Source organism: Rhinolophus hipposideros, assembly GCF_964194185.1.
Source record: "Rhinolophus hipposideros genome assembly, chromosome: 6".
In the NCBI taxonomy this organism is placed as follows: domain Eukaryota; kingdom Metazoa; phylum Chordata; class Mammalia; order Chiroptera; family Rhinolophidae; genus Rhinolophus; species Rhinolophus hipposideros.
In genome coordinates this window covers 72,007,487-72,032,217 of record NC_138052.1, presented here as the reverse complement: position 1 = coordinate 72,032,217, position 24,731 = coordinate 72,007,487, and the positions used below count along the sequence as shown (strand labels likewise).

At 36.9% G+C, this 24,731-nt stretch overlaps 1 protein-coding gene across 2 annotated transcripts; it reads left to right on the top strand.

Moving 5' to 3' along the window:
• The first annotated feature begins 318 nt into the window (after window positions 1-318).
• SUMO1 (small ubiquitin like modifier 1) lies at window positions 319-24,263 on the top strand. Of its 2 annotated transcripts, XM_081050748.1 has the most exons (6): window positions 719-876; window positions 12,541-12,615; window positions 15,575-15,652; window positions 19,005-19,076; window positions 19,803-19,863; window positions 23,422-24,263. In XM_081050748.1, exons 1-5 carry the CDS (start codon window positions 865-867, stop codon window positions 19,851-19,853), a joined length of 288 nt encoding a protein of 95 aa, XP_080906874.1. In that variant the 5' UTR covers window positions 719-864; the 3' UTR covers window positions 19,854-19,863; window positions 23,422-24,263. The 2 variants fall into 2 exon arrangements, with proteins under 2 accessions (XP_080906873.1, XP_080906874.1); XM_081050747.1 differs by lacking the exon at window positions 19,803-19,863 and having other exon boundaries at window positions 319-876.
• Window positions 24,264-24,731: the final 468 nt, after the last annotated feature.

The window sequence follows — 24,731 nt, the reverse complement described above, 5'->3', positions numbered from 1 at the left end:
GGCTTACTGATTTATTTCTGAAACTATTTTATTTCATTTGTCTACATCCTTATTCTCTAAGCATTTGTCAGTAGGGCCATTGTATTTTAAAGAAGAAATCATAGGAGGATCATTCCTTAACTCAAAGCAACGAATTCAAGAGTCAGAATTAGCTACAGCTCCCCAACAGTTTAGAACTTTCAGCAGCCATCAAGTAGCCATCAGTAGCCATCAAGATCGTGTCCAATGGGATCCTCGTTTTGTTTTGTTTTGCCTCCGGCCCCCCAATCAAGGTCACGTGACCGCGTGGTGTGTGTTTGTGTGTGTGTGTGAGAGACAGAGACAGAGAGAGAGAGAGAGAGAGAGAGAGAGAGATTAATCAAAAACGTTAGCTCCAGGGTAAGAAGCACTGGTATTCAATCCAATTTCTTTCGGGAGGTTGACGAGCAAGGCCAGGAGACAATAGAAGTTTCTTGGTTCAGCCTTCAGAAACGCGCCAGGTGTCGGAGAGGGAGGAGTCTGGGCTGTCAGTACTGTCCCAAACATTGATACTGGGGACCGGGAACTTTTCCCCTGGTCTCGGGATTGAGGTGCCTGGTCTTCGGTGGAGCAGACGAGAAGGTTGTTAATTCGCTCCCTCGACCACCAGTCAAGCAGCTCCCGAGCCCCCCGCGTAGGTGCAGCCCCCACCCGCTTTCCCGCCTCGCTTCTTTTCCCTATGCCTGCTCCCAGCGCGTAGCGGAAGTGACGCGAGCAGGAGCGGAAGTCCCTCCAGCCGCGGTGTTGTGCTGTGGGGAAGAGAGACGGATTTGTAAACCCCGGAGCGAGGTTCTGCGTACCCGAGGCCGCTGCTGTGCGGAGACCCCGGGGGAAGCCACCGTCACTATGTCTGACCAGGTACCGGGCCGGCGGCCGTCCGATGGCGGTGACTGGGGCCTTCCTCGGCAGGTCCGCCTGCCGCTGGGCTGGGGCCAGGGATGGAGGCGCGGGGGAGGGGAGCGCAGAATGGGGGAGGGGGCGCCGGTGGGGACTCGGCGGGCGAGAGAGGGGAGTGGACTAGGGCCGGGGACGGCGGGGCCTGCCCCGGCCTCCGGGAGCCGTCCTGCGCCCCTCCGGGCTCGCTCATCACCCCCTGCCACAGCCTCTCTGGTCGCGGCCTCCCTCAGGTCGTCCCCCTTGCAGAGCCCAGCTCCCACCTCCCCGGAGGGTGGGTCCCCGGGGAACCTGTCTGCCTCCCTCCCAGGGGACTGGTTGCCGAAGCGGGGCCCTAGGCCCCAGTTATGTAACGGGAGAGAGTGTGCCCGGGAGGCTTCGTGGCCCTGGAAAGCGGCTGGACTGCACTTTTTGGTGCTCGGGTTTTGGGTAGCCCTGGAGTGGGGACGTTGGGGCGGGGAGGGGAGGGAGACATTGTCTAGTGTTGCTGGGAACCTAGAAAGCACTGCTTTCGGTTCGGATTGCGGCGGGGGCCGGGCCGCCGCGGCTCTTTTCTGAGTCTTTTTCCATGTGGGGGGGGGGGGTGCAGAGCTGTCGCCTCTTTTCTTGTACTTTTCCATTTCTTACTCGGGATTGGTTCAGCAACTCTCCATTTGTAAGAGAGCACGCAGAATAACCGAGAAACAAAAGTAGAACAAAATCGCTCGAGCAACAGAAAACGTTTCCCCTGGGCATTAACCTGGAGATGACTGATACTTTTGAGGAAAAGGATAGGAATACGCCGTGTATATCCTCGTAGAGCCGTTGCAGAACATTTGCAGAAAGCTGCCTGTTAGGGCAAAGTGCTCCGTCTTAATGTTAAGATCAGTGATTTGCTTGGGATTTGCACTTAAATCAGGAGCGTTCGATTTTCCGTGGTAAGTTTTTCTTCCTCATCTTTTTCTAGTTAACCACGTTTTACGGCTAGTTTTTAATTAATAAGGTTTTTGTCCGGTCTTTTGTTTGCTCAGACGACTTTGACTTTTCAAAGTATTTTTAGACCCTTGCTTGTTTAGTGATAGTTATCCAGAAAACTTTCAGTCAACTCCCTAATGTACTTGAACTTAAAAATTTAACACACTTATTCTCTTGGCATTTAACCCGGGTCAGTTTTCTACCGCTTGGTGAGAGCGAGTTCGGCTTTTGTGGATTTGTGCTAGTGTGCAAAATGTACATTTACATTTTTAAAGTTTAACCATAATCTAGATTAGTTTTGGGGATCTTATTACTAACGGTCTAGGTTAATTCCCAAGTTGGTGTGGGAATGGCCTTTATAAGTATCTCCCTAGATAGTTGTTTACTTGGTTACCAGGGAGGAATGAACAGGTGTAAATGCTTAGTTTTCATCAGCCTTTTATTTTCATGCTCAGAAGTGACTAGGAAGCATGTTGAAATTTATTATAGTCTGATGAAAGAGTAATGTACAGAAAGAATTATAAAGTAAATTGTAGAGTTTATTGCTCCAGTTTGAGTTCTGGTCATTTAGAAAGACGTGAAGGAAGAAATAAAGGACCTAAGACACTAACAGGTGGTTTTAGGCCAGAAGTTCTTTAGATTCTTTTCTAGGGGGGCCTCAAAATTATTTTCATGATAATACTAGGACATTGTTGGTCTTTTTCATTCTGATTCTTTCATGAGTGTTCAGTGGCGTTTTCTAATAACTGACGTGACCTGTGATATCACAACAGATATGTAGAAGGATATGTGAAAAGCCAACTGCTTTCTATTAAGCCAGACATTAAAGAGATTTGCAAAAATGAGGAACAGTGCCACTCTTCTCGTTAGTTTTGTTCTGAAAACGTTTTAATAAAACTGTTATTTGCTAATATATGAAGGGTTTGTTATTTTAAAATGAATTAATCTTTAAAACATCTCTCAGTTTCAATGTCTAATACTGTAAACCTCAATAGATATAACCAACCTGGCAAAAATTTTATGGGGAGGGAGTCTAAATAATTTCTAAGAGCATAAAGAAGTCTTGAGACCAAAAAGTTCGAGAATTGTTCTTGTCTGATAGACCAGCATCATTGTTAACAATTGGGACCCAGTACAATTTCAATGTTGGGTGCTAAGAATTTAAAGAGGTATAAAGTTGAACTCTTACCTTTAAGAGGCTTATGAACAGGAGTAAGAATCCCAAGTTACCATTGTGCAATATCAGCAGTATGAGTCTGAACCACTGCCCCCAAAAGACAATCTTTATTTAAACAAAGTTTTATTAGAATGTCTTTTCTGAGGTACCTCTCAGGAGGTTATTGTCTGGTGCTAAGATACTGAAATTGAGTAATAATTTCAGGTTAAAATAGGGGGGCATTAAATTCATAGAAGACTTAAATTGCTGGGTTCTCCATTGATTAAAGAATATTATTTTTGGAATTTGAGTGAAACACTTTTTTGCAATTCTAACAATCCAGTATTGTCCAGTGGATTTGTGGACCATTAAAAAATAATCATCTCAAATAGGTTCTAAACCCAAGTTTTGTGGACCTTAAAGGGCTGAAAATTCACTGAAATTGTTATGGAGTGTTTTGTGAGTATTTGTGCATGTGTTTTTTCTTTTCTTTTTTTATGGGAGAAAGGGCCTATAACTTTCATCAGGGATATATGATCCCTCAAAAAGTTAAGGAGACCCCAGGATATTCAGACTTATGGCAGCTCAGGGCCCACAGAGAGAGTGAGTTGTTCCCAGAGAACCCCAGGTGGAAACCTCAAGCCTTCTAGGACCTAGCCTTGCAAGTCACTTCTGCCTTTTTAGGCAAATCACTAAGGCCAGCCCAAATCAAGGGAAAGGCACTTACTTACTTAGTTATTTTTTATTGAGATAAAATCACAGATATTAGTTTCAGTTGTACAGTATAATGATTTGATTAGGTGTATATATTGCAAAATGATCACATTAAGTCTAGTTAACAGCCATTACCACATAGTTACAATTTTTTTTTCTTACGATAGCTTTAAGATCTACTAGCTTAGCAACTTTAAAAATACATATACAATACAATATTGTCACCAAGGGAAAGGCATTTAGACTCCCTTCCTCAATTAGAGGAGTAACAAAGGATTTGCAGTTATCTGTAATCTACCACATTAATTGTATTCTGTCAGGTTAGCAATGTTCCCTGCAGTATTCTTTATATTTCCGTGTTGATGTTTATTGATCTTACTGTTAACTTGAAATAGGAGGAGAGAGTATGGTGAAGTGGGTGTATATTAAAATTTATATTTATGTATACTACTATTTATATCATAGAATAAGTATGTTAAACGACTGTGATAGGAGCATGTAGTGATTGATATTAAGCATGTCATGCCTTAGAGAGGAATGATACATTCTATCTTTGATAGACATAATGAGGTGCTGCTAGTGGATGTCGCATAGATTATAATAAAATATTTCAAAGGAAATGTCACCTAAACAATATTTCATAGTATTTGGAAACAATATGTTACAGTTAGAGTACTCATGAAGTTTAGTTGAATAGTTCAAATTTCAAAACTAGAAAGCAGTGGTAAAATGTCTTGACACACATTAAGCCCTCATAGCAGTTAGAATGTTTCTATTATAGCTGTCATATATAGTGTTACAATTTTTTACTTAAATGCCTTTCTCCATTAGACTGTTCACTTTTGAGGGCCAGGAATCAGCCTTTATTCATCTTTTATTTCTGAGGTGTCCAGCACAGTGACTGGATACTTAGTAAAAGTTTTTGAAGGCATGAGTGTGAGTTACATTCATTCATTTAACAATTCTTTATTGAATTGTCAGTATGTTGGAGGCACCATTTAGACTCTAGAATTGGAAGGTTGCCTCAAAAACATGAGAGCATCGGGGCCGGCCCCGGTGGCTCAGGTGGTTAGAGCTCCGTGCTCCTAACTCCGAAGGCTGCCGGTTCAGTTCCCACATGGGCCAGTGGGCTCTCAACCACAAGGTTGCTGGTTCAACTCCTCCAGTCCCACAAGGGATGGTGGGCAGCGCCCCCTGCAACTAAAATTGAACACGACACCTTGAGCTGAGCTGCTGCTGAGCTCCCGGATGGCTCCAAGCGTCCTCTCAACCACAAAGTTGCCATGTTCGACTCCAACTCCCCTAAGGGATGGTGGGCTGTGCTCCTGCAACTAAGACTGAAAGGACAACAACTTGAAGCTGAACGGCACCCTCCACAACTAAGATTGAAAGGACAACAACTTGACTTTGAAAAAAAGTCCTGGAAGTACACAGTGTTCCCCAATAAAGTCCTGTTCCCCTTCCCCAATAAAATCTTTAAAAAAAACCACAAAAACATGAGAGCACGAATCTTCCTCCTCTTTCAATTCCCATGTTTTGTCCTTGAGGAAAGGTTGGTTGTTATGTATGGAGTGCTTTACCTTTTCTGATGTGTTTGCATAGCTTCTTGCTCTTTACTTCTATTAGCAATAGTTACCCGATAACTTTATCTCCACGATCTCATCATTTGCTTCTTTCAGGACATTGGGATTGTTATGGACAGTTTTCTCTAAGACTTGTTTAGTATTCCATTTGGAATTTTCTGAAATTGTGATTTATTTATTTATTTTTGGTAGATAATTCTCTGATACTCTACTTCCTTAAAAAAGTCCCATGGGTAAGTTCACACAGATCCTCAGTTTGAACTCATTGAACACCTTAGTCTTACAGTTTACATTTTGGATTTCCTGCAACATGACTTAGGTTTATTTAAAGATACGTTGTATTTTTTAAATAGTTTTTATTTGACTATTCTTTTTGCATTCCTTTGCCTTTACTGAGCTATTGAGAATCTGAAGGAAAGACCTGAAGGAAGGAAGGGTGGAGTTGTTTGTTGGACCTGCTGTTCTCAATATCTAGGGCCAGTTATTTTTAAAGATTTTACTGGAGAGTAATAGATGTAAAAAAAAAAAAAAAAGTGCCCATAAATGTACAGTTTGCTGAATTTTCACAAATTGATCCCATCCATGCAGCCGGCCCCCAGATTAAGAACCACTCTCCTAAATACTAATACACACATTCGTTTTGCCTGTTTTTGTACATTATAACATTATATATAAGTGGAACCATACTGTATGTACTTCTGTGTCTGGCTTCTTTTGCTCAGGATTGTTTGAAGATTTGTGTGTTGTTAAATCTCATTGCTATGTTCTATTCCATTGTGTGACTGTACCACAGTTTACTTATCCATTCTGCTTTTGATGCACACTTGAGGTAGTTTCCTGGGACCTTTTTTTTAATATAAGCCAAATGATACCTATTAATAGCACCTCTATGTCAGTTTGAATTGCTTTTAAGAGTGCATAACAGAAAATCTGATATCTTAGGTTAAGCAATATGCAGTTTTTCTCATGAAACAAGAAACCTAGACATACGTAGTTCAAGGGCTGGTAAGGCAGTCCCACAGTGTCTTCATACTCTTTTCTCCTCTGTCCTTTACAGATGTCTTCACTCTCATGCTTGTCTCTTTGCAGTCACAAAAAGGTTTGTGTCTTTGTTCCAGGCAGGAGAAGGAAGGAGCAAAGGGAAAAAGTATGCCAAAAGTATATACCAGCAAAAAGTATGCCATCTTACATCTCATTGGCCAGTACTTATGTCACGTGGCCATAAGAGAAGCTGAGAAATATGTTTTTTAGCTGGGCAAATTTAAATTCCCATTTCTAAGAAAGAAGGGGAAAATGGATATTGGATAGGTAATTAACAATGTCTGCCATACCTCTAAATCTGTCTGCTAGTACTTTTGGACATAGTCGAGCCAATTTGTTTCAGGTTTTGCATAGGTCCATAGTCTAGGCTCAGAGAGGAGGTTTTACAAAACCCAGGTGATTTTCAGTTATAATTTTTAGTTCCTCAGAGGTTGTCTGTGCATATCTAGTGTTTAACCACAACGCTAGGGTTGAATGTAAATTTACAGAAGACTCAGTATCTTGATGGTTTGACTTAAACTTTGAAGTTACAGCACTAAATCTGGTCAGTTCCATTCCCAATCTCTAGTACTGTCTCATTAAGTTTGAACATATGCCACATAAAGATTAATGTGTATGTGTATTTTTGTGTTTTTAGAATTATGGTAAATCCACCAAAGTATGAGGGAGATGATTTTATTATAATTTAGGGGTTTGTATCTTTTAATAATGCATCTAAATATTCGAATTATGCAATTTAACCCTGATTGAGCTTTTTTCATTAGGAAATAAAATGAAATAAACTGATGCATTATAATAAGACTTATAATTAACAGATTTTCTGGAAGCTTTGCATTTTTTTGTTTGAATGCATTTTTTATGAAATGCTTTATGAAAAATTTTAGTGTGTGTATAATCGTACCCACATATCCATCCATCTCTTGGCCTATTTTATTTTGTCTACACTCCCTCATTTCTCTCCCTCATATTATTTTGAAGCCAATCTCAGATATCACATCATTTCATCTGTAAATATTTTAGTATGTATCTCTGAAAGAGGACTTTTTCTTTTAATGTAACCATATCACACCTTTAAAAATGAACAGATTTGTTAATGTCATCAACTAAGAGTAAATGAATTCTTAGTTTTGGTTTCCCCAGAATCTCCCCTTTTCCAGAAGAATAAACAACCCTTGTACAACTGGAAGAGTCAGTGACAGAGTGGGGGTAGTTAGACGTGATGCTCTCTCCATGTGATTGAATTGTCAGCATACTGGATACCAGAGTGCTTCTAACAAGGGTTCTTGTTCTTCTGAGATTGCACAGTAAAATCCTCTGCATGAATTTTTGAACATTTGTAAATAAGGATTGTTGTGTCTTCTGTCCTTTCCATTCTAGTTCTTTTTCAGCTCCTTAGCCAACCTTTATTTCCAAGCTGTTCCATCTATGTCTTGGAAAGAAGAGTTGCTAGTGCCCGGTACCTGATAAATTTCTTTATCATTCCAGTTACCATGATTCAGTCTGTGGATGATACATACCTGAAATTGTAGAGGTTTCCAGTTCCTCTCTTTGATCTTGCATATACGTTTACTTTTATTTCCATTACCAGTTTCTGGAGCTATTATCTTTTCCAGCCGAACCAGCCAGCCCTCTCTGGGATTCTCTTTTCTCGGATGACCTAGTGTCCCAGACCCAGTGCTGAATGCTTTCACTGTTTTATAACTAGAGGGGCATACCATTCTGTTTTGGCTCCTTTTTTTACGGGGGAGAGAAGGAAAGGCAGCACACAAAAGACACAGAGATCGCTAGAAACGAACTTTGGCCTTTTTTGTCCAAGATCATCTCGTTTTCCATACTAGTTTGTCAAAAGAAAAAAAGATAGCACATGAAAAGTTGGAGGACTGCATTAGGCAAGCGTGGAGCTATTAAACAAGTGGTAGCGCTGATGTTGCTGTAGCGCTTCAGAGTTGGGAAGAGATCACCAAAATGGAGTGACTAGGAAACCGATAGCTTCGTTTTGGAAATTTCAAATGCTAGTGTTCACATATTCTTATGAAATTGAAGTGAATTATCTCTTACCCAACTGTGAATATAAAAAAAAAAACTGAAAGGATTTTTGTTTGGACTATTGTGTACAATAGAAGAATGAAGCATTGGTAAGATTTTGTGGTATGATACAGAAAATAGAGCTGTCACATAATTCAGTAAGCATTAAACAATTGCCTAGTATTTGCCTGACCCTACAAAGACTATAAAGATGAAAAACTTGGATCCTCTGCTTGTAAATTTGTAGGGAAGACAAGACATAGAAAACTGTTACAGAAAACATTAATTTAACAAGCACATTGAATATCTTCAGAGTTCCAGGCACTGTGCTTGACCAGAAACACGAAGAAGAGGAAAGCATACCAATAGGAACTCGATCTGCTGGGAGATACAGATATACAAACATGTGGTTATAAAAGAAAAGTAAGCAGTATGGGAGCATTTAGGAGAGTGATCAGGGACATAATTTTGAAAGGGGAGTAGGATAGGGAAGAGCATTCCAAGCAGAGGGATTAATATGTCCAGAGATAGCAGAGATATGGTAGAGGGTGCCGTGTTGGAGGAATTGTAGATAGTTCAGATGGTTGGAGCAAAGGATATTATTAGCAAGAGAGAGAGGAGAATAAGGCTGACTTGTTAACCAGCACATGAAGGACCAGTGCATGTCAGCTCAGGAGTTTGAACTTAACTCTGAAGATCCTGGGCAAATAGGATTGCATTTTAGAGCCATGGCTTTGGTGGTAGTTTAGAGAATTAATTGAAGAGAGAGAGCAAGATAGTTGTATCTGTTATGGCTGTTGCAGTAATGTTAATGAGCAAGAATGAGTGCTTGAACTAAGGCAGTGGAATGGGGAGAATGGGATGGATTTGAGAGCCACTAAGAGAGAGAATTGTCAGAATGATGAATGATTAAGTGTGAGATTTAAGAGGGGAGTAACCAAAGATGTAAACAAAGATGATCTGCATATTTCTGTTGTAAGCAGTTGAGTGCATTGTAGCCATTTATTGTAATTGGGAATCCAGGAGGAATTGTAGATTTATTTGTTTTATTTATTTATTTTTAAATTTTGGTTTTCAGGAAGAGAAGTTAAAACTAACAGAGGTGTTAGACTGCATTAGGTTTTTAACTTACATTGAGGTACACCCATGAGCATCCAAAGTGGAGATATTTAAGCATTTGGATAAATGAGTGTGAAACTCAGAAAAATTGTCAGGTTGGAGAGAATGATTGTGAGTTATTAGTACAGGCATACCTTGGAGCTATTGCCAGTTTGGTTCCAGACCACTGTAATAAAGTGACTTGTAATCTTTTTGTTGGGGAAGGATCTTGTGAAAAACGCAACGTCTGTGAAGCTTAATAAAGCAAAGCTCAATAAAGGAACGGTATGCCTGTATCTTAGAGGTAGTTGGAATCATGGGTCACCCAGAGAGACAAAGAAAAAGCAGAGGATTGAAGACATGGAACCCAAAGGAGCACCAGCATTTAAAGATATCGCCAAGATGAGAGAATGGAATCTTGGAGGCCAAAGGTGGAGAAATTTTAAGGAAGGAAAGTCATCAAGGAAGAAATGTCTGTTAAAGAGTTAAAGAAGATTTGAAATTGTTCATTGGATTTAGCAAGAAGCAGTTGAACTAGTAGTCTTGGTGAGAGCAGTGTCAGGTGGAATAGTGAAGGCTAAACCAGGTTACAGAGGGTTGAGTGAAAGTGGAGATGTCAATTGCTAAGTCCTCTCATAAGAAGTTTGGCAAAAAAGATGAGGACAACAGCTAGAGAAGATGGTCAAGGGGGAGTATTTTAAAATTGAGGATAAATGCTATAATAGATATGAATAAATTGCAAACAAGAACATTAAAGCAAAACATTAATTAAATTTGGAAGGTTGAGGGCTGCTGTGGTTCCTAGAAAAGTTTTTTAAATACTGGGCTTCAGATGTGTGGGATGGATATCCGTGAGATGATTTCAAGAGAGGCTGAGGGAGGATGTATATTCCAGGTACAGAAACAGACCACAAAGGGCAGGAGGTAGAAAAATGCTGGTAGACATCTACGGGGAACAATACATAGTCCAATTTAACCAAATCTTGGCTTTGTAAAGAAAGTGGTGAGAGAAAAATGAGAATTGAGCTTGGTAATAGAGGAACTCAATGTAGTGTTGTGGAGTTGGGCTCTAGGCCTTACAGTATTGGAAATTATTAATGCTTTTTGCTCTGGGGTGAGTTTTACAATTAGAGAAGCTGTGCTTTTCGAGAGTTCTGAAGTGGTATGGGAGGTGAATTGGAGGAAGGGAAGAGGATTGTTGTCCTGAGTAGCCACTGTAGCCACCCTGTCTCGGAAACATTGGAGCAAATCACCCCCGTTGTGCTGCTGGGGTTGGGGTGGGTGGTTCTCCTTTGTGCTAACTCAAATAAACTTCTTTACTAACACCCCTTTGACCAGTTAAAGAACTCTGGTCTTTATTGCCCTTCACTGCATGGAATAAGCTGTCCTTGCTCTGTCTAGATACTTAAAGGAAGAAGCAACTGTTTACTATGAATTTAAATTCATAGAAATGCGGTGGTTAGTTTTCAGGTGAAATACTGTCTCACTAAAGAAGGTTAATTTTGTGTACTGCCATAATATGCTGTAGTCAGCAAATATTGAAAGTACTGCAGAATGAAAAACAGGCAAGGATTCGCACTAACAAAGTCACTTCTGTTACCTAAGCATTTCCTTAGACTCTCGCCTATATCTTCATGTTAAAAGCTAGTTCTAGTTTAATATTAGGTTGGTGCAAAAGTAATTGCGGTTTGAAAGAATAATTGCAAAAACTGCAGTTACTTTTGCACCAACCTAATAGGTTCTGTTACATTTTAAATGTTAAAGAGTTTATTAGTTCTAAATTACTGCAATGAGATACACAGGTAGTGGGCCCTGTTATTTTACTTGTAAAATACAGTGTGGTTGGTTATATTCTTACCAAGTGTGGATTAACAGTTTGAAATTGTTATGAGTAATAGAGTATATATATATGTAAGTAAGTGGATAATTTGGTGGCCAAATTAATGTGTAGCACACAGGAAAGCTTCTTTTATCACACTATTGAGTGAAAATAGTGTGATACTTTTACTTCACCGTGAAGTTGTTTGAACTGATTTATTTTAACTTCATTTTCTTTTCAGTATCTCTTCATTTGAAATAATTTCAACCTTCTTTTTTTCTGTCTTCCAATTTTCCCCCCTCTTTTCTTTCCCTACCGTGTTTCCCCGAAAATAAGACCTAGTCGGACCATCAGCTCTAATGCATCCTGTGGAGCAAAAATTAATGTAAGATCTGCTGTTATATTATATTATATTACATTACATTATATTATATTAAAGACCCGGTCCTATTTTAATATAAATAAGGGTCTTACATTAATTTTTGTTCCAAAAGACGCATTAGAGCTGATGGTCCGGCCAGGTCTTATTTTCGGGGAAACACGGTACTTATCCTGTTTGTGCTTTTTTTCTTATTAGTTCAGTTCCCCTAATTTTTTTCAGCAAGCCTAATCTAAAATTGGATATAATGCTTCCGATGGTCTAAAATAATAGATGGTATAAACTGATTTGTTTCTATTCTGGGGTACATTAAGTCAATACTTTGCTATTTGATTTTCCTTCCTAAATAGACTTTGCTTATGCTAATGTAATTAATTTACATTTCTTAGTACAGTTTTGTAATTGGAGTAGTTAAATTCTCCAGATAAGCTGTGAGAGGATAATCTTGTCACAATGTTTGGTTAAGAATTTGAAAAGAGTGGTTTCCAGGTTGTTGGTCTGCATCACTTGGTAACTTGTTAGAAATGCAAATTATAAGCTCTACCCCAGATCCCAGACCTACAGAATAAACTGGGTGTGGGGTCCAGCAGTTGCAAAGCCCTTCAGGTGATTCTGATGCCCGGTGAAGTTTTAGAACTGGGACTGTAGGATGAGAGTGTAAAAGAGACCTCTTTCTTCATTCCCAGTGAACTGGTATTTGGGCCAGTAATTGCGTTAGGACCTTTTTTGTCTAATTGAGTGGCAGAGAAGATAAATGCTCTTTGTATTCTCACATGCAGATTTTGTACTCTGAGCTAAAGTAATGAGTCATGAAAATTGCATATAGGAACTTTAATCTTTAAATGTACTTTTCTTTTAGGAGGCAAAACCTTCAACTGAGGACTTGGGGGATAAGAAGGAAGGAGAATACATTAAACTCAAAGTCATTGGACAGGTGAGTTTCATTATTTTTCTCTTTGACTCTCCTTGAATGTGTGAATAATTTCTGACACACAGGAAAAATGACTGAAGTAAGGCAAGTTATTTAAAAATGACGTTTCATTTACTATACATGCATCTGTTGGAGGATGAAGAGGCTGATAACTGTTTTTTAATTGCTCTTTTAGGCAGATTTAGACACCCTAATTTCTCCAAATCAAACCTTTTTCTTGGTTAATATGCTTCAGTGGCAAATACAGTGAATACTATTGAGTGATAAGACTTGGGCCCACCTTAAACAAAAGTGCCTCTCGGCTTTTTTCGTGACAATTTTCTGTTTGCTGGCACCTCATTTTTCCAGACTCTGGCCTGTATCTTATTGACCCTTTTTGAGATGTTAACTGATAATTAAGGTTAGCTAAAAATTGTTAGAAAAATGAATCTTCATAGTTGTTTTTTTTTAAAGGACAAAAGACAGAATTGGTGGACTCTGACCATCAAAGTGTGAGAGTACCATTTCCCCACATTCTTCCACACATGAGATATTACTAGGCCTCCAATTTTGTGCTAGTATGATAGGTAAACATTTTTTGTTTATTTTGCATTTCTCTGATTATCAATGAAGAGTAATTTTTGTCTGCAACATTTACGTTCTTCTGTTGATTGTGTTCATATTCTTTTCTCATTTTCTGTGATTATCTTATTGAAAATTTTGTTAAGATATAATTTACATACTATAAAATTCACCATTTTAAAGTGTATAATCCAGTGGCTTTAATATTTTCACAAGCTGTTGTTTACTGTTTACCACTATTTAATTCCACGGTATATTCTTCACCCCAAAAAGACATGCTGTACTCAGTAGTAAGTTCCCATCCTCCTCGCCCCCCAGCCTCTAGCATCCACTGATCTACTTTCTGTCTTTATGGTTTTGCCTGTTCTGGACATTTCGTATAAATGGAGTCAGATGGTATGTGTTTTTTTGCATCTGCCTTCTTTCGTTAGCATAATATTCAAGGTTCATCCAAGTTGTAGCATGTGTCAGTATTTCATACCTTTTTATGGCTGAATAATGTTTGGTTGTATGTGTATGCCACAGTTTTTCAGTCATCAGTTATGAGCATTTGGGTTTTTTCCATATTTGGGCTGGTACGAATATGTTGCTGTGAACATTCATGTACAAGTTTTTATGTGGAGCCATGTTTTCAGTTATCTTGGAGTAGAATTATTTGCTCAAATGTAGTTGTTTAACTATAACATTTTGAGGAATTATCAAACTGTTTTAGCAGTGGCTGCACTATTTTAGCTTTCCGCTGATAATGTATGAAAGTTTCAGTTTCTCTACATTCTGGTCAATACTTGCAGTTATCTGTCTTTTTAGTTATAGTCATCCTACTGGGTGTGAAGTAGTATCTCATCGTAGTTTTTTTTCTCTTTTTTTTTGTTTTTTTTTTTCAGTTTTATGGGGACACCGCTTCCATGGTTCTTTGTCTTTTCCTTCTCATCGTAGTTTTGATTTGCATTTCCCTGATAACTAGTGATGTTGAACACCTTTTCATGTTCTTATTGACCATTTGTACATCTGTGGGGAAATGTCTATTCAGATCTAATCCAGGGTCACAAAGATTTATATCTATAGATTCTGTTAAGATTTTTATGGTTTTAGCTCTTAAAATAAGTCTTTGCTCATTTGAGTACTTTTTGTATGGGTTTGAGGTAGATTCTGACTTATTTCTTTTGCATGCGGCCGTCCTTTGTTCCAGACCATTGACTGAAAAGTCTGTCCTTTTCCCGTTGAATTGCTTGACATCCTTGTCAAAAATCAATTGACCATGGCTTTATTTCTGGGCTCTCAGTTTTCTTTCATTGATCTATATATCTGTCCTATTCCATGGATTACTTTTCTAAAAATTCCTGATTTGGAGTTCTTCATATTTTCTTGGTTTTTCTTGTCATATGTTGTGAATGTTTTCTCCAGCGTCTCTTAATTTTGTTAATATTTTGTTGATAGTTTGCTTGACAGTCTGGGTAGAAGAAAAGTATCTGTGATCCCACAAATCAATTTAACTGACATTTTACTCATGTGCGAAAAACCAGCCTTTGTGGGGTGACTTTTTATGGCAGGAATACGTTTCTCAGTCTATTATTTTGTGGTATATGTCTCTCTCGTAGTTTGACCACCTTCAGTGACACTTCAGTTGGGGGAGAGGTACTTTTTGTTTTGAGTTGCTTTTGGTGGGGTGTTGTGATAATTCAACTTCTTTTATTTTAAAAATAGAATGGATATACAATTATGAAGGAATGCAGTCTTTTTTTTTTTTAAGCTTTTTATTGGGAAAGGGGAACAGGACTTTATTGGGAAACAGTGTGTACTTCCAGGACTTTTTTCCAAGTCAAGTTGGTGTCCTTTCAATCTTAGTTGTGGAGGGCGCATCTCAGCTTCAGGTCCAGTTGCCGTTGCTAGTTGCAGGGGGCACAACCCACCATCCCTTGCGGGAGTCGAACCCGCAACCTTGTGGTTGAGAGGACGCGCTCCAACCAACTGAGCCATCCGGGAGCTCAGTGGCAGCTCAGCTCAAGGTGCCATGTTCAATCTTAGTTGCAGGGGGCGGAGCCCACCATCCCTTGTGGGACTCTAGGAGTTGAACTGGCAACCTTTGGAGTTAGGAGCACGGAGCTCCAACTGCTTGAGCCACTGGGCTGACCCCGGAATGCATTCTTATACTGCTCATTTTAATAACCCAAGACAGATTGTCTTTGTTTGTTTTATTACATTTCTTTTGAAATGGGTATAAAGCAATTTTGAGGATGATTAGACTGTTTTAATAAAACCTGTTAGGGATGCTAAAAAAATATTTTGGTGGAAAAATACAGGTAACAAGGTTTATTTTTCTGTTTGTATAATTAAATAATTTGTTTCAAGCAAACAAATAGTTTACACAAAGAGGAGTAATTTTTTTCTTTTATCTCCTTAGGATAGCAGTGAGATTCACTTCAAAGTGAAAATGACAACACATCTCAAGAAACTCAAAGAATCATACTGTCAAAGACAGGTTTGTATGTTATTGTATTAAATACAATGCTTTATATGTCATTAATTTTTCTTGAGGGCTTACCAGCATATTTAACAAAGGCAAGTAAATTCTGGTGATCACTATGAAATTTCCTTGCGTGTTTAGCTACATGTTAAATTAAGTACTAATGTTATTAGTTTATTATCTTTATACATAGTACTATATACTTTTATGGCTAATTGCATTTTATATTTTCAACATCAAGAAATTTTTCTCTTTAAAAAAAAATCATAAAGAAATCTAATTAATTTTTGAATACCAAATCCTTAACAGATTCTGGCTGTCATGAGCTAGATTATTAGATCAATAATTCTTTTAACCTGCCTGGATTCAAATCTGGGCTTCACTATTGTCTGAGTATGGGACAATGAACAAGTTATGTGCCTTATTTCCCCCTTAGTGAAATGGGAATATTATGGTGACTATCCCAATGAAGATGAAATAAAATGACCTATGTAAAGCTCTTAACTTGATGCCTAAAAATGCTTAGTAAATGTTACTCATTATCATTAAAATACATTGTTTTATAATTGTAATTAGAATTAGGATACAGATACTCCCCAACTTATGATGGGGTTACAACCCAATAAACTCATAAGTTGAAAATATCGTAAGTAAAAAAATGCATTTAATATACCGAACTTTACTGAACATCATAGCTGAGCCCAGCCCACCTTAACCATGCTCACAATACGGTATCCAAAAAATGCTGGCAGCACAGGACACTGTAGAGAATTGGTTGTTTATGCCTGTGATCCTGTGGCTGACTGGGAGCCCCGGCTTTTCTCCTGCCCAGATCATGAGGGAGTACTGGACTGCATATTGCTACCTGGGAGATCGAAATTCCAAATTTGAAGTATAGTTGACCCTTGCACAACATGGGAGTTAGGGACTCTGACCCCCCCAGCACAGTGCAAAATCCATGTATAACTTGATTCCCCAGAAATTTAACTACCAATAGCCTATTGTTGAGTGGAAGCCTTACCAACAATATAAACAGTTGTTAACACATATTTTGTATGTTATATGTATTATATACTGTATTCTTACAATAAAGTAAGCTAGAGAACACAATGATATTAAGAAAATTATAAGGAAGAGAAAATACATTTACAATACTGTATGTATTTATTGAAAAATATCTCTGTATACGAGTAAGTGGACCCACACAGTTCAAACCTGTATTGTTCAAGGTTCAACTGTACAGTTTCTACTGAATGCATATCACTTTTGGACCATTATAAAGTCAAAAAATTGTTGAGGTGGAGACAATCTGTATATAGGAGATAACCAAGATACATTTTAATAATTGAACTGTGTTACATGATATTAACTCAGGTATTGTAGGTTTTTTAGAAGATTCCTTTTTACAATTTAAATTTGTAACTTACATTAAAATCACTTTTGCCAAAGAAAAAAGAGATCACGTAGGTGTTAGGATAAGTAAAACAGTAAACATTTCTGTCTTTTCTGTTTTTGATGTTAATTGTTAAACTCAGTAAAATCGTATTAATTGGGGCTCAACTAGTTCACATTTGTAATACTGATAAGGGCTAAAACTAAGATATTCACCGGGGAAAGGAACATATATAACATATACTATGCTGGGTACTTAGATATGTTATCATTTAATCCTCACAACTCTGAAAATTAGATAGCCGTTTCACCCCGTCGATAGACCAGGGAGTTAATTATTGAGGAAAAACAGTGCAAAGTAAAGAAATCATAAAGCTAAAGTGAAAACTAAACTGGATCCAAAATCAAAGGTGCTAAGCTTGGGGAGATAATTAAAATACAACATTAATATATAATTATATCCAACTTTATTTTTATGCTTCAGAGTATACTTTACTGTCTCTTTAGAAAGGGATTTATACTTAGTTTACAGAGGTTTAGTAAATTTTCCTTATTTTTAATGATATGCAAGGAATAGGAAACTTAATTTATCTATCTAATAAGGAAACTTAATTTATCTTATCTAAATTAAGGAAACTTAATTTATCTATTCAGCACTTACCCAGTAAGAGAGAAATTGAAAAGTATAAAAAGTAAATATTTATTGAATCATTTTTCCATTTTGATTTTGTAGATTGGTTTCTATAGAAACGTTTTTGACCCCAACACAAGATAATTATTGGTTTACGAGTAAATTAAAATCAAAGAGTATTCTGCTTGTGTCAGTTATGTTTATTTTATAATTTACTTTAACCCTGGAAAGAAATTAAAAGTCAAACGAAGGGTAAGTTTGCATACGTGTAGTACATATTGAAAGATAGTTTTAATTTTTTTGGATGTTTTTGGGATGGTGTTTAAACAGTGAAAATCTTTTTTTTTAAACAGTGAAAATCTTAATACATTAGGTATTGAGTAAAACTTTCATAATACTTTTGTACTAAATAAATGATTCTTCCACCCCCCTTTATCCGCCTCCCCCCCCACACACTCTTGTTCAAGCCGTTGTTTCTCAATTTAGTTGTGTAGGACACAGCTCCCTGACACAGCTCCCTGGCCCATGCGGAGGCCATCAGTCGCGGTCGCCCGTCATCCGTTGGCCTCATGGCAGCTCTCACCAGCTGCTGGCCGCTCATGGCGGCAAACGGCAGCCAGCGACCTCAGCCTTAGGAGCATGGCGCTCCAACCGCCTGAGCCACAGGGCCGGCCCAATAAATGATTCTTCAGTTGAACTTGTTAGTGAAGTTACTTCTCTTTATATGAGTCATCTCTTCCCTTTTAGCTATTTTTGTTGAATGAGTGATTAGGAAAATATATGTTAATATCTTTTGTGATATTTATTGTGCTGTCCATGCCATGACAGTTTTCTGTAGCTTATCTGGCTAATGACTGTGCTTTACCAGTTTTCTGTGAATTAATCTATTAAAACCAATTTTGCTTGTACAGTTGGAAGCTAGCAAAGGTGCTCATCTAATTTTTAAATTTTATCTTTTATGTTAGCTTACAGATTGGAGAGGAAACTAAAATAGTGGTCAAGAGCACAAGGTTAGGAACAGATTTGGCCTTAAATTCATGGCTAGCTTGTGTGCCCTCTCCATACCTTAGGTTCTCTAGCTGTAAAATGAAGGTAAGGTGATAATACATACCTTCCAGGGTTGCTGTGATGAACGTTTATGATGATATATGTAAAATACTTGTAACAGGGTGAGCCTAGCAAATAGTTGATACTCAACAAATGGTAATTATGATAGAATTAGCTCTCTGGTTTCATGTTCTGCATATTCTGTTGAAGCTTTCATGTTTGTTTTTTTGTGCATCAAAACTCCTGTTACCTATTTTCTAAGATTTGTGTGTATATAAATGTTTTTTGCCTTTTTAGGGAGTTCCAATGAATTCACTCAGGTTTCTCTTTGAAGGTCAGAGAATTGCTGATAATCACACTCCAAAAGAAGTGAGTATAATTTCTTCTCTGAGTCAAGAAAAATTTTGAATTATGCACTGATTTGGTTCACTGGTATTAAACTGCCCTTTTCATGAGTATTTCTGATTTAAGTGATATCACTTGTCAGAGAGAAAAATAGTCTTTGGGGTTGAGCTTCCTGTATATTGGCCTTCAAAAGTGCCGATAAGAAGAGGTACAAGGTGGGAAATGAGTACCGAGATTGTCACGAGGCACACACTATATTTGAAGATGGACAGATATTCCTCTAATCTGGCAGATTTCTGGTACACTTTTCATGGTGCTGGTGACCTTTATGGTTCAGTCTTGACTTTTGACCCATTTTAAGAACTTAATACAGAAGCTTAGTGTATATTAATATATTTGGTTCTGTCATCTTGGCTTATGTTTTTAAATGCTTCTGTGTCTTTGTTTTATTTTATAGACTTTTCTTTGTTTACATATGCCTCCCCCGCCCCCCACATAGAGGCATTTGAAAGTAATTAAGTTTGTGAGAGAGTATGTGTATATGTATTCCTATTTGAACGGATTCTTTCCTCCAAATACAAAATAACATTTCTAATGTTTCTGATAATGGGAACAATGTGTGGTTATTATTTTTTTATTTTGAAAACATTTTAAACTTAGAGATTAATGTAATATTCTCCTGTATAACGTATTCCCTAGATTCGCCAGTTATTAACATTGTGCTGCATTTTTTTTTCACTCTGTCTATAGATACGTATCATCGTTGGTGGACCATTTGAGATTAATTTGCAGATATCATGACCCTTTACCTGTAAATATTTCAGTGTTATCTCCTAAGAGCCAAAGTTTAATTATCAAATTAGGAAATTTAACATTGATATAGTACTGTTATTGAACATGCAGTCAAAGTATTCAGATTTTGCCATTTATTCCAAGATCCTTTATAGCCTTTTTTTTTTTTTTTTTTAAATCTGACCTGGGGTCCCAACTAGGATATGCATTCTAACTAGTTATTATGCCTCTAGCTTCCTTTAATCTGGAACAGTTACTCAATCTTTGTTTTTCATCACACTGACATTTTCTTAAAGAGTAAAGGATAGTTAGGTTTTAAAATGTCCTTCAGTTTGGGTTTGTCTGATGTTTCCTCACGATTCGATTCAGTTTACACTTTTGGTATCAGTGGCACAGAGTGAAACTGCACTTGCAAATTAAATCACATCAGGAGGTACATGAAGCCCATTTTAAGATTATTGTTATGGGTAATATTAACTTGGGTTACTTAGTTAGGGTGGTAATTGCCAGATTTAGCCATTGTAAAATTATTTTCCTTTGTAATTAATAAATAATTTATGGGAAGATACTTTGAAACTGTGTGAATATTCTTTGGATATTGGCCAGTGGGGGCCCCTTCAAGTTGGCACCTGTGTTCTAAAAGTTTTATTTTGAAATAACTTTCAACTTACAGAAAAGTTGGAAGAATAGTACAAAAAATTGTACTCTCTTCCACCTAGATTCACTTATTTTTAACATTTTGCTGCCTTTGTTTATTACTTCCTCCCTCCTGCTCTCTCCCCCATATATGTGTGTATACACTATGGCCATTTACTATTTAATATTTTAGTGTGTATTTCTTAAGAACAAGTATATTTTACGTGACCACAATATTGTTAATCAAATTCAGGCACTTAGCGTTGTTAGAATACTTTAATCTACAACCTAATTTTGTCATTTGTCCCAATTATGTCTTTTATAATAAATTTTTTCCTCTGCCACAGGATCCAGTTCAGTATCAACATAGTTTATTGAAGTGCCTTTTTAATTATCTTTAATTTAGAACATTTCCTCAGCATTTCTTTGTCTTCCATGACATTTACATTTTTGAAGAATACAAATTGACTATTTTCTAGAAAGTCCTGCATTCGGGTTATGTACTTTTGGCTGGAATACTACATAAATGGTGATGTTTCTTTCTCAAGGTATAATATCTGGAGCACTGAAGCCCTTTATTGGTGATGTTAATTTTTATCACTCAATTTAACTTTTCATTTTTCTTTGCAGTTGTTATTTGTCCCATTTTAATTAATTTGTGGGGACGTACTTTTGAGTATCTTTTTTCTCATCAGACTTTTCCCCCTAGGTTTAGTATCCAACCACTTTCTTGATTATTCCTTTGCTTTATGGCACAATAAGATGTTCCACATTCATCTTGTATTTTCCCTGTCCTAGCTTGGCATAATCTCTTGATATAGAATAGATAATTAAACCTGTTAGTGTGATACCTTCTTGCCATCATTAAGAGATGATCTTTTCAGAAGAATGATGGGGCAGTGGGAGAGAGTAGATACTTAGGGAGTGACCTTAGGTCCTGTTGTTCGTTCATCTCTCCTGATGGTACTTTTTGAAGCTCTAGTTTCATGTTCTCCATAGTTTGAGGACATGTGTTGCCTTCCTGATTTAAAGCTTCCTTGTAATGTTTGGAGTTTTATTTCTTGCAATATTTACCGGGTCATATGTACAATTAAAATTAAGGTTTAATAGCATCTTTAATCATTTTAATATTCATTCATGTATGTACCACAACCAAAATAAGCATAACACTAGAGCCAATCTAATCACTTAAAAAATCCTAAATCCATATAAGCCTGTGTTTTATTTTTACTTTTCTTAGCATATTTTAATTACTATATTTTGTAATGTACAAAATGTCACCAATAAAATACAAAACTTTTCTTATTAGAGGAAGTTACTGATTTTAGACTTTCCTGTAAAATTTTGGTTTTCATTTGTTTTTGTGATCCGTTATAGTTCAGTGGAAACTGCTAATTTTTTATTTCAGTCTGCCTTTTACAGTGCTGCTCGACTCTGGTTGCGCACCAGAATGAACAGATTCACACTCCTTTACCCTCACTGAGGGTAACACTGGGGTTGCTATGTGACACCATCACCCTCTCATTTACTCTTATCTTTTTTATAGAAAGAATACTCATAGTTAAAAATAAAATAAACCAAACAACTGAAGTATATAAAATGGAAAATATACTCTGAATATGTCTGCATTCTCATTTCTTAGAGGCAAACAGTGTTAATATTGTATAGTCCCCCTTATCTGCAGTTTCACTTTCTGCAGTTTCAGTTACCCACCATCTATCGTGGTCTGAAAATATTAAATGGAAAATTCCGGAAATAAACAGTTCATAGGTTTTAAATTGTGCACATTCTGAGTAGTGTGATGAAATCTTGCACCATCCTGTCCAGATCCTGCCCAGAATGTGTATCATCCCTTTTTCCAGTGTATCTGTCCATGTAGTATACACTACCTGGCTGTTAGTCACTTAGTGGCTGACTCGTGGTATGTCGGTGCTTGTGTTCAGATAACCCTATTTTACTTAATAATGGCCCGAAAGTACAATAGTAGTGATGCTGGCAATTTGGGTATGCCAAAGAGGAAAGAACATAGTATATATCTAAATGTATGGGGAAAAACATAATATATATATATATATATATATATATATATATATATATATATATATATATATATTATGTGCTTTATATGCATTGAACCTTATATATATAGGGTTTAATTGAAGAATGCAAATTGATTATTTTCTAGAAAGTCTAGAAAGATGTATATCTAGAAATATATATATCTAGAAAGATATACATACATATACATATATATATATGTATATATAGGGTTCAGTGCATATAAAGCACATTAAAAGAAACAGTAATTGCCTATAGTTTGCATACTGTTCCATAAAAGGAATTTTAAAAGCCTCCCCCCCTTTTTTTCTTTAAGAATTTAAAAGAGGTGGGCTGAGAAGTCTAGCTTATAAAACTGGAGGTATCAAATAAAAGTAGATGTACAGATAATTTTTCTGCATTGAGAATGGTCACTATAACAAAATTAGCTATATGCTGGAAGGAATTGTAGATGACAAAGCATACCACTTGGAAATAAATCCTTTGGTAGCCTTTTCGCTACTAAAACCACATATATTTCAAAGTGAGATCAGGTTTTTTGAAAGAGAAAAGGGATTTTATCAAGTACTTATGTCTATCAAACTATTATTTAAACTATTAAATACATGTTCTATTAGTTTTAAAACTTTTTAAGGTCCTTTTCAATAAACACTTAAGTTTTACATAGCGAATACGAAATGACTCACCAAAGTAATGAATGACTATAGACAGATCAGAAGGAAAGAAATATTTTTATGTTCTTTAGATTAAAGGAAACAGGATTCTTAATCTTAGAACAGTGTAACTATGGACCACTTTTGTATCTTTTTGCACTTTAAAACAGTGGCAATTAAAAAAACAGCGCTTTTATATTCTACTAAAATATTTTTCTTTCCTCTTATAGCTGGGAATGGAGGAAGAAGATGTGATTGAAGTTTATCAGGAACAAACGGGGGGTCATTCAACGTTTTAGATATTCTTTTTATTTTTTTTTCTTTTCCCTCAATCCTTTTTTATTTTTAAAAATAGTTCTTTTGTAATGTGGTGTTCAAAACAGAGTTGAAAACTGGCACCCCATCTCTTTAAAACATCTGGTAATTTGAATTCTAGTGACCATTGTTCATTATTGTTTGTTTTCATTGTGCTGATTTTTGGTGATCAAACCTCATCCCCCTTCATACTGCCCTCTCCTTTTTAAATATTACATGTGTGCACAGAGAGGCCACCTTTTTCAGGACTGTGCATTTTCAGGCTTGTGATAAATAAGATCGACCAATGCAAGTGTTCATGATGACTTTCTAATTGGCCCTGACGTTCTAGCCTATGATTGCTTCACTCCTGGACTGTTACTTTCAGTGGGAGATGGAAGTTTTTCAGAGAACTGAACTGTGGACAAATGACCTTTCCTTAACTTGAAGCTACTTTTAAAATCTGAGGGTCTGGACCAAAAGAAGAGGACTATCAGGTTGGAGTCAAGATGACAGATGTGGTGAGAGTGAAGACTAACTCCAAAGATGGCTTCCCTGAAGAGAAAGCGTTTTAAGAGTATAGAAAAAATTTGTCAGAAGATCCCAGAAAAGTTCTAATTTTCATTAGCAGTTAATAAAGTTATTCATGCAGAAGTGTGTACAACAGAACACTGTTCTTTTTGATTTTATTTGTAACTTTTGGCCTGGGATATGGGTTTTAATGGACCTTGTCTGTACCAGCTTCATTAAAATAAACAAAATATTTGTAAAAACCGTACTAATGTTCATTTTATTTTTAATTGTATAGGAAGAAAAAAGAAAATGCCTAAAACATAAGATTTTCTTGCATAATACTGGCAATTACTATTTGTACGTGGTACAAATAAATTTCTTTCTTCAGCAACATACAGTGATGCTGATCAGGACTTTGAAGCACTGAACGTTACTGAAGTGCCTTCTGAATCAAGGATTTAAGGCCACAATACCTTCTTAAATACTCTGTTCTGCTTTTTCAAAACCTTGATATTTCTCTATGGTGTGTATAGTATATGATACAGTTACACAATCGTGCTGAATAAATGGGCAAACCAAAAATTCTTAATTGATTTATATTGATAATTTCAGTTTTTCCTTTAGTAGTTTATAAAATGTTCCCTGCTTAAAGATTTCATATATATATATATATATATTTTGTTTATATTTTCCTTTTATTTCTTTATATCTTAAATATTTAAATTGGTGTAAA